General features: G+C 35.9%; 1 protein-coding gene across 1 annotated transcript in view; it reads left to right on the top strand.

Moving 5' to 3' along the window:
* The window catches only part of LOC308218203 (cadherin-7), a gene marked incomplete at its 3' end in the record, with an annotated part of 82,289 nt that overhangs the window by 17,961 nt on the left and 48,852 nt on the right, over positions 1 to 15,476 (top strand). Inside the window, exon 2 of the mRNA XM_080611961.1 lies at positions 12,987 to 13,281. Within this exon, the coding sequence (XP_080468087.1) occupies positions 12,987 to 13,281 (295 nt within the window). The remainder of the gene's footprint in view (positions 1 to 12,986; positions 13,282 to 15,476) is intronic.

Below are 15,476 nucleotides of genomic sequence, written 5' to 3'. Positions count from 1 at the left end.
TGCATAGGAATTTGATGAGATTATCTTTATTATACCCTCATCATACTCACCAAAATAGAAAAAGGCACCAGGAGAGCACTGCCCTTTACATATAGCTGTTAAATTCCTTCTAAGCTGGAAGGCTTTAAAATTAACCTAGTATTGTTCATGTTAAAGTAGTTTGTTATGGTTTTGAAATACCAATGCATTATCTTCTCCCCCCAGCTGCTTTCTGGAAAACAGCACAAAACATGGGCATTACAAGAATTTATTTCCCAGCCTGTAATACTATGAAGTAAAAGTGCCTATCAAAATATGAATTACGATCTTGAGATCAGTCTGGTTATAACTGAAAACCCTGGCAGATATGCAAATGTGAATGATTAAAAAAAAAGAAAAAAAAAAAAAAAAGAAGAAAAAAAAGTTAGGAATAAATCAAATCTTTTAAAGTATTTATTTGAGAAGCATCATTTTAAATTATCTGAACGGTTTAAGGCAGACTTTCAAATGTTCCTACTTACTGTGCATACCCTACTTCAGCTTGTTCTGAATACTGAATGGCTACAGTGTAAATTTATGTAATGGAATCACTTAAGCTTTTGGTTCTGCTGCTTATAATTAGTCTGTGATGCACATTGTTGTTCATTAAAGTACCCTTCCTTTGCACAGGGATTAAGGCTCTATTTCAGAAAGGCGCTTAGGCATATGCTTAGTACCAACTTTTATGAATGTTAAGCTAGTCCTGACATGCTGTACATGGGTAATGATGATTTCCTTATTAAGAGAATTCTAAAACAGAGATTTTGTTTGATGTAGCACAGGGTTAAATTTTCCTTCTTTCAACTAAGTTTTGAGCAATGAGCTGTTAATTAACTCGACAGTATATACAGATGGTGGGGTATGTATTTTAGAAACACTTTGGGTTAAAAATCACTGTGATAAACCATCATCATTTAAGTACATAAGAGTAGGGGGCAGGGAATTTTAGAGCCTACCGAAAAAAGAACAACTTGTCTGTCATTCAGTGTTTTACCTTTACTGAACCAGTCACACTAGTTAATAGAAAACACTATGGAAACGTTTAATCAAGCCAGTCTGAAAAAGAGATTCTAAATGAAATGTAAACACACACTGACCACAGTAACTTGTGTTGTAAGGTAATAAGTTAACCAAGGGATTCTTCTGCTTTTTGTAAGGGAACTCATTTTAAGTCCTGTAGAGACAAGGCAAGCGTCTACAGGAAGATATCTAGTACTGCACTTTATTTGGTCGTGCATTGTTTTATCATGTTGTATTGTCATTCTAGCTATGAAGCTGTAATGCTTTGCTATAGATTTTCATTGCTGCACTTTCCATATGAAATAATTTATTCATATTAAAATGTTGCAGTAAAATTTTACATTCAAAACCTTATGTTCTTTCTCTATTTCCTTGACTCACTGTCAACTCTGAGCAGTTACGACTCTTCTCCCAACAGGACTTCCCACTGACTAATTGTGTGTGATACAGGCATTGTGTCAAATTCTTAATTTTGCACTTAAAATCTAGGAGTATCTTGATTTTACTGGGAATACTTTTGAGATTAGGTTTGTGGAAATGCTTTAAGAAATATCTGGCTGGTGTGAAATATTTTATAATATATAACCAATATTATCATATGAAAAAATGTCAATTTGAAGGTGACTATAAATCTGTCAGGAATATCATCACTAAGTTTGCATTTATGCAAACATATAAAACTTTTTCTAAAAAAAAGAAGTAGGAATTTAATTTTTAAGAAGCAAACCACAATAACAAACACTGATGCCCTGTCATAGATTTTATCATTTATGTATATTAAATATGGAGATGTAACCCAACATGTTAATTCTGCTTTACTTTAGCAGTTTCAGAAATATTAATTAAAAGTCCTTAACTGTTTTCAGGAAACTACACGTCCGTTTGGCTGTGGACCCAGTTAATTACATTTTTCCTCTATTGTAAAACTTTCATCATTAAAATTACCAATTCTTGCTGTCATCTGTAGTCTGGTGCAGTATAAGCTTCTACAAGCACAATTACTCACAGTAATTACTTCAACTGCTTTACAGTTACATATTTTACCATTGTCTTCTAGTCTATCAGGGTTTCAGCACTTCCCACAAACATGCAAGGTAAGATTGTAAGTGGATTTTTAGTACCATTAAACTTTCAAGAGCAAATGAAATCTCAGGAATTGATACAACATAAACCCAAACCCAAACAATAGAAAAAAGCTCTGCACCCTCTGGGTATCTATTCCTTGGTACTAATGTTCTTCAGAAGCAGGTTCTTATGAGAAAAATCATTATCAACCAAGCAATACTGCAAGCTATTTTGGATAGTTGAAGCAGAAACACGATAATCACTCTAAACTATAGATCAGCAGTTTGACAAAAAGGAGGCAATATGGGAGGTATAATTTCCACTTTAAAATAAAGACATTCAGAATAAGTACATCTCTTATCTCTGAAAAGACTTTCTTATGAAATGAATTTTTGTTTGCAAATTTGATATTATTGATAAGGTACTCAAACAAGAAATGTATAGGATTATTTTTCCTGCTCAGTGCTATTACAGATAATTCTTTCGATTAACAGAGTTAGCTATCAAAAAATAGAATCTCTAATATGTTCTCATTTTCCGTGTTTGAAATCCTAGGCCTGAATTACCACAGCTAAGTAGAAAAAGCAATATGGGAGAAAAAACTTTCCAATCAGTGTTCTTTTTTCTTTTTTTTATTTTCAAGAACATGGAAAAAGTAAAAGCATTAATTTTGCCTTATTGCAGGTATGCAAATTCTGCTATTGCCTTTCTTGTTTCATCTCCCCTCTTTACTGTGCCATAGGGCAAAGTGCATTCATGCATTCTCTAGTCATATAAATAAATAAATAAGGCCCCTTTTTAAATCATAAATAATTAATAAAGGATGTACAGTGGTAAAAGGACAGAAAATATTCTTATCCTTGTAAAAATATATTTTATGCACATATACATACATGTATTTCATTCAAGAAAATTGTATACTCAAGGAACGGTACCGTATGTATATTAATATTGTGCAAGAGGAGATTATTTCATGTGTAATGCAGAAGTAATTTAAGAAGAAGAATGAGTGACATTTCTCAAAGGCTCTGTTATAGTAAGCTGCTACACATGCATAAACTTTTCAAGCCATGTACATCTGACAGCCCGGAGATATTTTTCTATGAATTATACTAGGGTCTTAGGTATTTATTTGCCATGCTACATTTTTCAAACACGATCACATTCATAGAAACTATATGTGGACAATGCAGGGAGAAAGCATCCTCACAAAATTTTATTACAGTGCTGAAATAGACAGTAGTGACTCTAAGAGAATTTTGTCTTACAGCTTCAGTGATTCTTGGCAACAAAATAAATCAAATCACTGGACCAAAATAAATCAAACCACTGGACATTGGTTTAGTCTATAACACTGAGTAGTATGGTGCATTATGAATAAATGTGGATCATTTGAAAATACTATTGGTATGTATGGAAGAGAACTTGGTCCCTTTCCTGGAGAATAAGAAAATGCAGAGACCCAAATACAGCTCGTAGGAATAACTATTCAGGAATTTGTAACTAGAAATTCACTCTGGTGGTATTTTCACATGATTTAATTGCTTTAGGCATTTTTATAAATGAGCATTTAGTAATTGTGGGGTTTTTAATCAAAAAAAAACCCTTATTTGGGTAAAAACAGAAGCAGTTTTTATATGCTAGATCAGACAGCAAATCCACTTAGTTTGTCAGTGATGCAGTTTTGTTACTGAAATACTCACAATGAGTACTTCAAGGAATAAGTACTGATAGACTGAGAGCGGTTGGGAAAAAAACAAAAAGCCCCAAAGCTGAATGTTGAACAGGTCTGTAAGGATTCCAATGTGCATATTGTTTACAAACACTGTAGTCTGTTTCTGCATTCTAAATTTAAGCAAGATAATTTTTGAAAAGCTTGAAGTGTGTGTGAAGGGAAAGCAAGTCTCTTTTTAGCATTCCTACTCTGAACGTGTTATGTTGCCTGCAGGCTCTTGGTGGTGCTACAATACAGTATTGCTATCCCCCCACCCCCAATAAATATTATGCAATTAGCACATGATGATGCACAGCATACAGATGGCTTTTACCTCCCAAAGCTGCCAAACTGTCTTTTTAAGAGTGTGAATGACAAACAGTCATTTTGGAAAGTGACATGTCATGATGATGGTGCTTTAAAACTCCTCAAGAATACTCAGATGGCTACATATGCCCACTCAGCTCCATCTACAGCAGCAGTTGCTTCTGAGTTCTTCCTGTAGCTGCACTAATCTTAATGGGCTGGTTGCACAATTCCCTGTCGCCACAGGGCATTTCATGTTCTTATTATAACTTGGGGGAAGAAAGCACAGATTTGTGCGTACAGCATCTGCAGAGATCGGAAAAGAAGAGGGGAGATAAGGAAAAATATGTGTGCGTACATCCATACACTTTAACATACGCATACATTGTAAACATAGATAATCGCAATCACTATGCCATTATATAAAAGCTAAATTATATAAGTATACAGAGGGTGAGAATACTATAGACACAACTGGTTTTAAGAGAAAAAATGTCATAAACATGTGACATGATTATTCTAATCATATCCAGTTTTCAGTATTTCCTCTTAATTATTCAATTTGCTAGACTTTAGATGACAGTATCTCTTATTCCTAGAGGAACCTTTCATCTGAACTTTGTCTTCCGCTTGGAAGCCTTGAGGGCTTACTTAGATACTCACTGGAATGTTATGAAGTGTCAGTTTTAGAGATTTGGTACATCTATTTTGAATTTTGTTTGAACAATAACCATCAAGGAACTAGATGTTTCACTGTTCTCTTTACCATTTAAAACCCCTTTTTCAACAGGTTAGCAAAATTAAATATTCACTTCACTTTACCTGACTGAGGTGATAAGGTTATTATCCTCCTGGAGCACTGATCAGTCACTTGAGAGTATAAGATCTATATTTTTTCACTAAAATCTTCCACTAACATTTCTGAACATTTTATTGAGGAAACAACATAGAGGAAAGAAAGGCTAGTAAAGCCTAACTGGTTGTTCAAAGTTTGATCATGGAAAAGAATGTATCTGAGTAAATTAATAAAAATTCTTACTATTTTAATTTCTTTGGCACAGAAATGTATAGTCTGCAAAACCAGCAAAAAAGAAACTACTTTAAAATGGGAAATGGGGAGTTTTGTTTTAAAATTATGCTTAGTTCATTCAGAACAAGCTGACTTTTACGCTATTCTCCATGCCCACTGGTCATTGTTTATGTTTGCTCCTCAGTTCCAGCACTTTAAAATTTGATTTGCACCTTCTTTTTCCTTCTTTTTTTTTTTTTTTTTAATCTTTTTCTTTCTCCCCCAGAGTAGGCTTTTTCTGTAGACTTGGAATAGTACTAATATACACTGTCAGTAAAATTACACCTGACCAGATTCAGGTTATCAGCGTTTTTAATTACCATTACACTAAGCAGAGCATGAAAGGAAGATGCTTGCAAAGTTATACAGCTTTACTCCCAAATACTGTTCTTGCCCAATACTGATTAGTCACTGACGACCAGCTCCACTTACTACTTCAACATTTTCTTTCATTTGTACTTTTCATTTTTCATTGCTTTTTCCTCCCACTTTAGCTTGTCATTTGTCCTTTGACATGTCTTCACTGGTTTTCCTCATGCCTATCTCCTGTGTTTCTTCTCTTCCCTCTTTATACATCTTATTTATTTTCTGTCTTATCCTATGCTTTCTTAGTCATGCACATGTATAAATAGCTTGATTATAGATGGAGCTTTGTTCTCATTGGCTTTAGATACATGTTAAATATGAAGATCTTGGAGGTCAAAATACACCAAATGACATACAATTTATCTGCAGAAGGGCTATTAATGACAAATTGTGGGATGATACAGCTGGTACTCCCAAAGGGATGTGGCTTTGTTTCACCTTGAATGTGAAATGTTCTCATGTGATAGGTAATCTCTCATTACCTCAGTGCCTTTATGATGATCCTGGATATATATATTGACTTCCAGTCATTTGTAGTGCTCTAGCATTACCCATAGAAAGACAAAAGAGGAGTCAGAGACAATCTGAGTTCATGCAGCCTATAAGGACAGAGCTGGATGTGAAGAGATCTCAGGAATGTCTTGGACCTTAGTTGTCTCAGAACTCTCAGATCTTTGGTCAGCTCTGAGCACTCCAGACAGAATTTTGACAGTTTTAGATCAAGTCAGTACAGAAATCTTGTCTAGGCTGACTGGGTTTTGGGCAAGCCTGTCACCAGCTGCTCGTGTTAGATAAATATAATATGGTTATACTGTGGTCTACAGCATGGTACCTTGTATTCCCACGTGACTATCTCTGCACTTGCTTAACAAGGACAAAGTCTGGAGGCAACAAAACAGTGCATGAAATTGCCAGTATGTCAAAGTGGCAAGTTGTGCCACTGTAGCATAGTTGTTGTCTGTGTTCGTTCCCTACTGTACTGACAACACTGCTGAGACAAGGAATCCCTGGCAGCATTACAAGCACATTCCTTGTTTTCAAACTCTAATTAGAAATGTTAGGGATTTGTCTATAGTCATTTATATTGATTTGATCTCTTGTCCTCAGTATTATCTGTTATGCCGAAAGAACAGAACAAAGACAAGCACATTTCTTTCCGAACCCAGGCTTATACTATGGTTTTACATAAATTAATAAAACCAAAAGCAAACAAAAGCCCTCCAGGAACTCCTTTATCACTTTCTTAATGTTTCTTGGGAAAAAAAAAAAAAAAAAAAAAAACTTTTATAAGAAATTCATTACCTGCTGAATAACACTTTCACTAGAGTCTGGGTGTGAAGTCAATTTTATGAATCACGAGCCTCTGCTGACATCAATAAAATGTTGGGAAATCTTTCCCACATGACTTCTCTAATGATACTGAAAAAGAAAAAGATATCTTAAGCTATTGATATTGAAATATGGCTACAGTTTATAAGAGTGAGAATTTCATAGCTCCTGCTGAAAACAATTGTATTAGTAACTAATTGTTCATGAGGCCCTTAAATGGGGGAAACATGGCATGCTTTCACACTGGATTTTATTTAAATTTTAACTCGATTTTCTATGATGAATTTTAAATATTAGATATTATTTGATTGAAATTGCTCCAAATCAGCAACATTGAACACTTTGTTATCCTGATAGTTAACAAATATAATCTTATATTTTCAAAAGAAAAAATATACAAATATCTAGTGCTTCATAAGTAATCACAATTCAAAACACCTACTAGCAGTATAATACGAGGGGAAAAGGGAATTCAAAACATTCTAGGTGCAACCACAGTAAATGCTGAATACAAGAACTGAAGTTTTAAGGATCTAGCTCTCCTAATGAGCAAGCTTTAATTGAAATAGCCAAAGTATCTTTTTTCAAATCACCTGTTTTCTTTCATCTTCTGTTATTATATATTTAATCTGCATACACCTGACAAGCTCCTTTTTTAAGTCTTCCCAGAAAGCAGGGAGGGGAAAGCATGTTGTATATGAAGCCAAGAGTGTCTTCATCCCACAATCAATTCTAAGTTGTTTTGTGATAGTGAATTATGGTTATAAATGGACAAGACAATTGCTCCTGGTTTGGTGTTCTTTCCTCCTTTTGTCCTTTCTTGTTTCCTAGTCCTGTGCTTTTAGTGAGAAGGAAGGAATAAAGCTACAGTTGCATCAGTTCTGTATCACCAAGAACTATGGATGCCTGCACAAGCATGAGGAGGAGGCAGTTTTCATTCCTCTCCTCCCTTTCCAGTTATTTTCACAGCAGGAAAGGAAAGGGTGCAGGCAAGGTAACTCTTCCTTGAGAAAACTTTTCAGGTGTTCTGCAAGTAAGTGCACATTTCTTATGGTCTGAGGGAGCTATGGAGATAGGTTGTATTGAAGCATCTCATGTTTGCTCTGTCTCTTCATCAGCATTACCTCTGTGATCCTGCTGGTGCTGAAAACCCAGCAGCTCCTCATGTTCTCCCCATGCTTTTCTTCTTCACCGAGAATCTGTAAACTCTGCAATGAAACATTAGCCATGCTGCCACAGGTAGGAAAAACTGCAAAGATAGATCTTTGGGGAAGAAAAAAATTAGGAAGAGAGGCATATGAACATTGCACCTGCTTTACAGGAGCCTGAATTGAAAAACTTTTCATTCAGACCTCAAGCATATTGGTGGTGACCAGATATACTGGATTATCTCTACTTCCTGTTAAAATCAAATGTCCTTTGCTATTGAAGATACTGCATTAACATACTTTAATGGCAAGTGATACAAAATGGCATCATTTTTGGTTGTATAGGTCTGTACCTACAAATAGACAAAATCCAAAAACTACTGATTATCAGGGATCTTGAAAAAAAAAACCACAATAATCATCATCCTAAGGGTCCATATAAATGTAAATGCATTAGTGACCCTATACTGGGTTATATTGCTGCAGGGCCAAAAAATATAAGTGAGGGCAACATTCAATTTGTTAAAGGACTTAGTGTAATAGTTCCTTTGCTACTGAGTTAAACTGACTGCTTTCTTCTCTCACACTATCTAAACAAGCATTTTCTAATACTGAGAAGCATTTGGGACGTTTAGAGGGAGGAATTTTATTTATGTTTATTACAAACTTCTTCTGAAAGAAAAATTTTCTGGGATGTTCTAGAATGGAATCACACGAGATCTACCCATCGAATCCTTGAATCCTCCATGTCTTTTGAAACAAGGATTTGAAACTGCCTCTGTCTTGATCCTCTTTACTTTGAAAGTCACAGTCACTATGTGCAGCTACAGGCTGAGCTGCAGCTCTCTGCCTCCTACTTGAATATCTCTGTAGAAAGCGGGACGGGTGATAGACAAGCTAGTAGATGGCACTGCCAAAGAGTCATTCTGGAGCCTTCCTTTAAACTCCTGAGGACCAAATATATAATTCTATATAATTGTTGCAAAATTAATCACACAAACAAATAAAAAATTCCAGGTCTCTTTCTTAAATACACTTCTATAAAAAAGAATTACTACCCCCCAAAAAAAAAAAAAAAAAAAAAAAAAAAAACACCAAAAAAAACCCAAACAAATAAGCAAACAACAAACCACCAATAAAAAAAAAGCAAACATTCAAAGTGTTTTCTACAGCCAACATTATAAGAAATGTATTACTTCTCTCTTCCTAGGATGTTAAACTAAATAGCTGGAAGTACAGGGAGTTTGAAGTCATATTCGGTAGTAGCAGAGATGTAAACATGATACAGGACTGCTGCATTCAAAAATTTTGTTCTTAGTTGCAAATCACTGATACTTCTGTATTAATGACTTTGAAGATTGCTGTTTGGAAGCATTATGTTGGGTGGAACCAGGGTAAAGGTGATTTGAAAAATGCACCAAACATACATCTGGATTCTGCCAGCCTAGTTTATTTTTGCACTGTTCTCTTGTATTGTACTTTCAAGATAACTCAGATTGACACTAAAATGCCCATAAAAGTGCTGGAAAAAAATCCTTAGACTGCTTTACACAGAACTGATTGTACTATAGTGCCAAAGGTAAACTAAATCTTGAGCTATATCACCTTCCTTAGGTTAAGTGGGTAGAGAATTGTGCTTTACTAACTTGATCAGCATTGCTTTTTAAAGGCTTAGTTGTACGAAGTTTTAATAAAAGATACAAAGAAGTTTGCTCTCCCAGAGCCTCAACCTTGGAGTAACAAAGGTCATTGCTAATCACTTTATTAATCCATGCAGTAGCAGTTTTCTATCAAGGCATGGTTCCAAAAAGAGGCTTCTGTTCAGCATTTCATTTCAGGTCACCAGCCACTGTAGTGTAATCCATGGGGAGATTTATGGACCTCAGAGTGGGACTCCTTAAAAAACAATGTGTTAATCAGCAAGCAACTGAGTTAGCTAGCGAGAAATGCTGAAGCTACAGAATTTCTTCTTTCTCTTGGATATGAAAGCCTTACTCAGTGCAACTTTGAGGATTTACACTTCTGTCCTCTCCTCTGAAGGTCTCTTTTGCTTCAAAACACTGCTAGAAAGTTATTCAGGATAGAGCTGGATCTACATATAAGGTGAAAGTGAGGCTGTGCAGCCCTGCAGTGCAAGACCTGGGTGTGAGTACTTCACTCTAGTGTGCTGATGGGCTTGGCTTCACCTCCATGAGACAGCGCTTTGTTCTCAGCAAATTGAGACATGGAATCCCTTCCCTCCTCTGCCTGAAGAGATCTACTTGTACATCTCTAATCTTCAGAAAACTGCTGTTTCTGTTAAACTGCTGTGTATGCTCGTCTCATCTACTTTTCTCTCATCCAGCACATCCTTAACTATGCCGCAAAAAGTCGAATAACTTTTACAAGTAGAATGGGAGGGTCTCAGCCACAACAGAAAGACCAGTACTCTGATAGAATACGAGACATGGAGAAAACTAAATCACTTCAAGAAGACAAAGACATTGCATCTTTGTATACCATAACTACAGTTCCTGGGTAATGTGATGCTCAGCATTTCAGTCTAGATTGCAGGATTCTGGCAATGTAGGGCAACCCATACAATGCCTCTGTAGCTCAGAGGAGACTTATGCACCTTGAAATAGGTCTAAGAAAAAGAAAAGAGAAAAAAAAAGTAAAACAAAATCAAACACAAGCCAGACAGAATCTTAATTGCACAGGCCACTGCTCCTTTGTAGGGAAGGTGAGTACTCCCAGTCAAGTCTGAAAAAGCAGAAAGAGCCCTACTGTCAGATTTGTGAAATGAACAGAGGTATGGTTTATTGAATAAACCTGAGCCAGTAGGGCTGAGGAGTAGGCAGTGCAGATCTTGAAAGAGCCTAGATGTGAGGTACATTTTACCTTGATCTGCTCACAGTGTCAGCACTGACTATTCTCGACTATACTGAGAAGTAGGACTTTAAATGTTTGGGGAACTCTATCAAAGAAATCTTAGGCTTATTTAGATATCTCAGGAGTTAGGTATCAGCAGAATGAGGATAAGCCATATTTTGAAATCACGTAGTTAATCTGATTTAGACATCCTAGCTGTGTTTTTTGAACCAGTACAAACCTCAGACTCCATTTCTGTCTTAAAAGAGGGAGTGTACTGTAATTACGTAAATATGAGATATCCAAACAGTATAAGGAAATAATGTGAAAAAAATAAGCATCTTTTTATCCATCTAAAAACTGATCATGAATATTTCCCTGCTGAAATAAGAAAACTTTTGCAGCTGTGCTAAGTTATGCCTGAGATAGCAATTTTCTGCATGTATTCTGGAAGCAATTAGTATCTCAGTGATACTCCCAGCTGAGAAAAAAAAAAAAAATGTTAGTGGAGGAAATGATAATGATGATGACAGCAGTGTTACCTCCAAACTCAACATGACATTGACTTAGCATAGGTACAAAATAGATAAAAGACATAAAGAATCTAAACATCTTTGACATTGCCCTTAGCTATTTACAATTAGTAATCCACTTTTTAAGTAGCGAGCATGTACTTTGAAATTTACTGATGTTCTTTTCACTTATACCATATTAAATATTCACATGCATGTATTACTTCCACATGAGATATCAAATTATGATATCCACATCAATTGCTTTGTTGATAGGAGATGAATGGTACCTGAGAACTGTTGGAGTCTGTGTTCTGTAACAGGAAGGTGAGACTCAGTAGACATAAAAGAGCTACAAAACCTGTGAAATCTTGCTCTGTAACTTTAAATAGCTTATGTGATGAGGAAGAAATTTTATTTCTGTAAACTTGTCTTGCAATTCCAATAGAAGACATATTTTGACCTACTGAGATGCGTTTGTTCTGTGCCTGCTACAGTAGTCTCAGGGAAACTACACCTGGCTTTCGATGCTGTGTAGTTCAGATGGTGCCAGGACACTTCTTGGTCTTTCTTAGACTCTTCGTTTTTCTGAAATTAGATAATGGAAAACAAGATATGGAAGTGAACTTATTGGCCCATCAGAATCATAGAATCATAAAATAGGGTTGGAAAGGACCTGAAGATCATCTAGTTACAGCCCCCCTGCCATGGGCAGGGACACCTCACATTAAACCATGTCACCCAAGGCTCTGTCCAACCTGGCCTTGAACACTGCCAAGGAGGGAGCATTCACAACCTCCCTGGGCAGCCCATTCCAGTGCCTCACCACCCTCACAGTAAAGAACTTCTTCCTTATATCCAATCTAAACTTCCCCTGTTTAAGTTGGAACCCGTTACCCCTTGTCCTATTACTACAGTCCCTAATGAAGAGTCCCTTCCCAGCATCCTTATAAGCCCCCTTCAGATACCAGAAGGCTGCTATGAGGTCTCCACGCACCCTTCTCTTCTCCAGGCTCAACAGCCCCAACTTTCTCAGCCTATCTTCATACGGGAGGTGCTCCAGTCCCCTGATCGTTCTTGTGGCCCTCCTCTGCACTTATTCCAACAGTTCCATGTCTTTTTTATGCTTGGTATGTCGTTTCCCATACATGCACAGCAGCAAACACACACTGACATTATGTTTATAGTGACATTTATTTAAAGTCTCACCCTTTAGTAGAATAATAATCTGAAACCAGAAATGCAGTTAAATTCAAGTAGGAATAAAATCACAGTTATAATTATGTGTGTAGATGAGTGTATATGTGTTTGTGAGGCTATGTAAAACTCTGGGATGAGAAGACTATAAGACAATATTAGATACATTTGAAAATGAGATTGCAGAAAAGAATGACATTATCTTGCTCAAAAGAGCAAGCTGACAGATTCGAATGGTCCCTTGCATTCTGTGCATGATAAACATTCAGCTTATCTTTCCAAGAACAATAAAATTTCCTGTATTGCTGCTTGACTTAAGAATTATTTTTACATATCTCCATGGCACTGACTCTCTTGTAAGTTAATCTCATCTCTCATCAATTTTTCACCAGCTTCACTCCGATGTTGATAAAGGAGATGGTTCCATCAAATACATCTTGTCAGGCGAAGGGGCAAGTTCCATTTTCATTATTGATGAGAACACGGGCGATATTCATGCTACAAAGAGGCTGGATCGAGAAGAGCAGGCCTACTATACTCTCCGAGCACAAGCACTAGATAGGCTGACTAATAAACCCGTGGAACCAGAATCTGAGTTCGTCATTAAGATTCAGGACATAAATGACAATGAGCCAAAATTTCTGGATGGTCCTTACACTGCTGGAGTTCCTGAGATGTCTCCTGTGGGTAAGTGCAAAATACACTGTTGGTATTGTGGGAAATGTTCCTATCGCCTTTTTAAAAATTTACTTTTCATTGTATCACACTAACCTAATTAATTATATATGAGGCACCTGCAACAGTTAGATATTTCAAGGCTGAACTGGAAATAACATTCTAGATTAAGTATTTATCCTTTCAAAAATGTTGTAAAACTCAAATAGCTATGAAGGGATTCAGATAAGCATTTTATGGTATTTTTCTCATTCCAGTGCCTGGAGGCTTTTTTTTATAATTCTCATTAACAATAATAAGTTTCATACCTATGCTATGGTATTCAGAGGTGATAATGCATAATTTTGTTCAGATAAAGTCCGTTATTAACTAACTCTTCAAATTTCTGCTACTGCATAATTTCTTTCGTGTTGCTTATATCATTTACAGTTTACTGTATATCTTTTCTAATACTGAAATCCAGCTCCCTGGGAAACACATGCTAGCAGCAAGGACTGGGGTACAGCATGAGATAGTTTCAAATTGCCAGTGAAATCAGAGAAGAATGTCTTTCAGACCCTGTCATATAAGAAGAAATGCTAATTTTTCCTGAGTTTGAATTAAGGAAGAGTTTAAACATCAAATCCACTATCTCTTCATTTAAAAAAGAGCAAATGTTCATCTGTTGTCAGGTGCTAATTCAGAGCAGATAGGAGTTTGGCCTGGTAAGATTTTGGTAAATTTTACTTTAAATTATAAATGCAAGCATGAAGAGGAAAAAAGCAGGAGAACTTAATCCATTTCAGTGGAAACTGGTGCATGGGAAGTCTCACTACAGGTTAAGAGAGTCATATGTTTTTTGAAAGTGTAATTTTTCTTTACTAATTTTAAACCATTTCACAATATGATATACTCTTACAGTAAGACTGCTGATATATGATTTGCTAGTTTCCTAAAGACTACTTCATGTGGTTTTGGATGTTAAACAATGCCTCTAAATTAGATCTAGAGAGATAAAAATAATATTCCCTGCCTAAGTGCCTTGCAGCAATCATTAGTCAATATTGCTTTTGTATTTGAAACTTAGTTTAAGAGCCAATATGAGATAAGTAAAACATTGCTAATGAGTTTTCTCTTTTTTTATTTTCCTAAGTAGTGACCATAGACATTATTTCTCATTTGAAACCTGTTCATTGTTACTCAAACAGTATGTGGATGGCAAAACTGGTAATAATAGTTTTGGAAAGAAAAGTGGACACCACAGCTTTTGAGGAGTAACAGGGAGGAGATGAAGTCATGATACATCAATGAGATCTCTCTTATAGCTGCATTTTGGAAAAAACAGAGATAACAAGATAGTCTAAGACTGCAAAACCGAGATATTCAGTACTTAAAAAAATATGTTCTGTACAAAATACATATTTTTTTAATCAATGTTTTATTTTTAGAATTAGATCATTTAAGTGAGCTGAAGCATGCAGCAGTGATTAGATTTTTGCTCCTTTATCTTGTGCCCTGAAAGCAATATCTCTAGATTTCCCTTTTGCATGAGTTACCTCTGCTTTGTCCTGTACTGGCATATTGACATATGGAAACTACTGCAGAGAACTGAGGTTTATCTACATACACATGTAGGTGTGTGTAGGTAGTACATGCCTCTACCCCTCACCCATGCTCCATTTGTTCCAAAAATATGTTGGAAATCAATCTGTGGAGAGTGCACAGTGTACGGTGGAGAACATAAGGACTATTTCTCAAAATGAGCTGCTTTTGCATATTTTGTTGGATCTCTACCACATTAATGACTGAAAGAAATTCTCTCCCATATGGACCATATACCATCAAATATATATTCAACATAGGTGCAATACTATGCAAAATTATTAACTGAGACTTGTGTACTCTCTGGGATTTGTGTCAAGTAAGGGTGGTTTAATTTTCATTAATTTCCTGAAACTGTACATTTTAAACATCATCATGGTTAGTATCACACAACTACCAAATACTGCATTGTTGCTGTATTAAGAGTTACCATGAAATGCATGTGTAATACTTGTCTAGTTACATCTATTCACCGTTTATACATAAAACCCATTTTTAATTTTTCATAATTCATCATCATTCATTCATTAAATACTAAGGAGAAACCAAGTGCCTCTCTGCTATTTTGCTTAAAATTATATCCATGACAAGGATTTTTAATTGGATATTAAACAAAATGAAAGAGA

This window comes from Psittacula echo (genome assembly GCF_963264785.1).
Source record: "Psittacula echo genome assembly, chromosome: 2".
Lineage (NCBI taxonomy): Eukaryota > Metazoa > Chordata > Aves > Psittaciformes > Psittacidae > Psittacula > Psittacula echo.
This window is presented reverse-complemented; position numbering and strand designations above follow the sequence as displayed.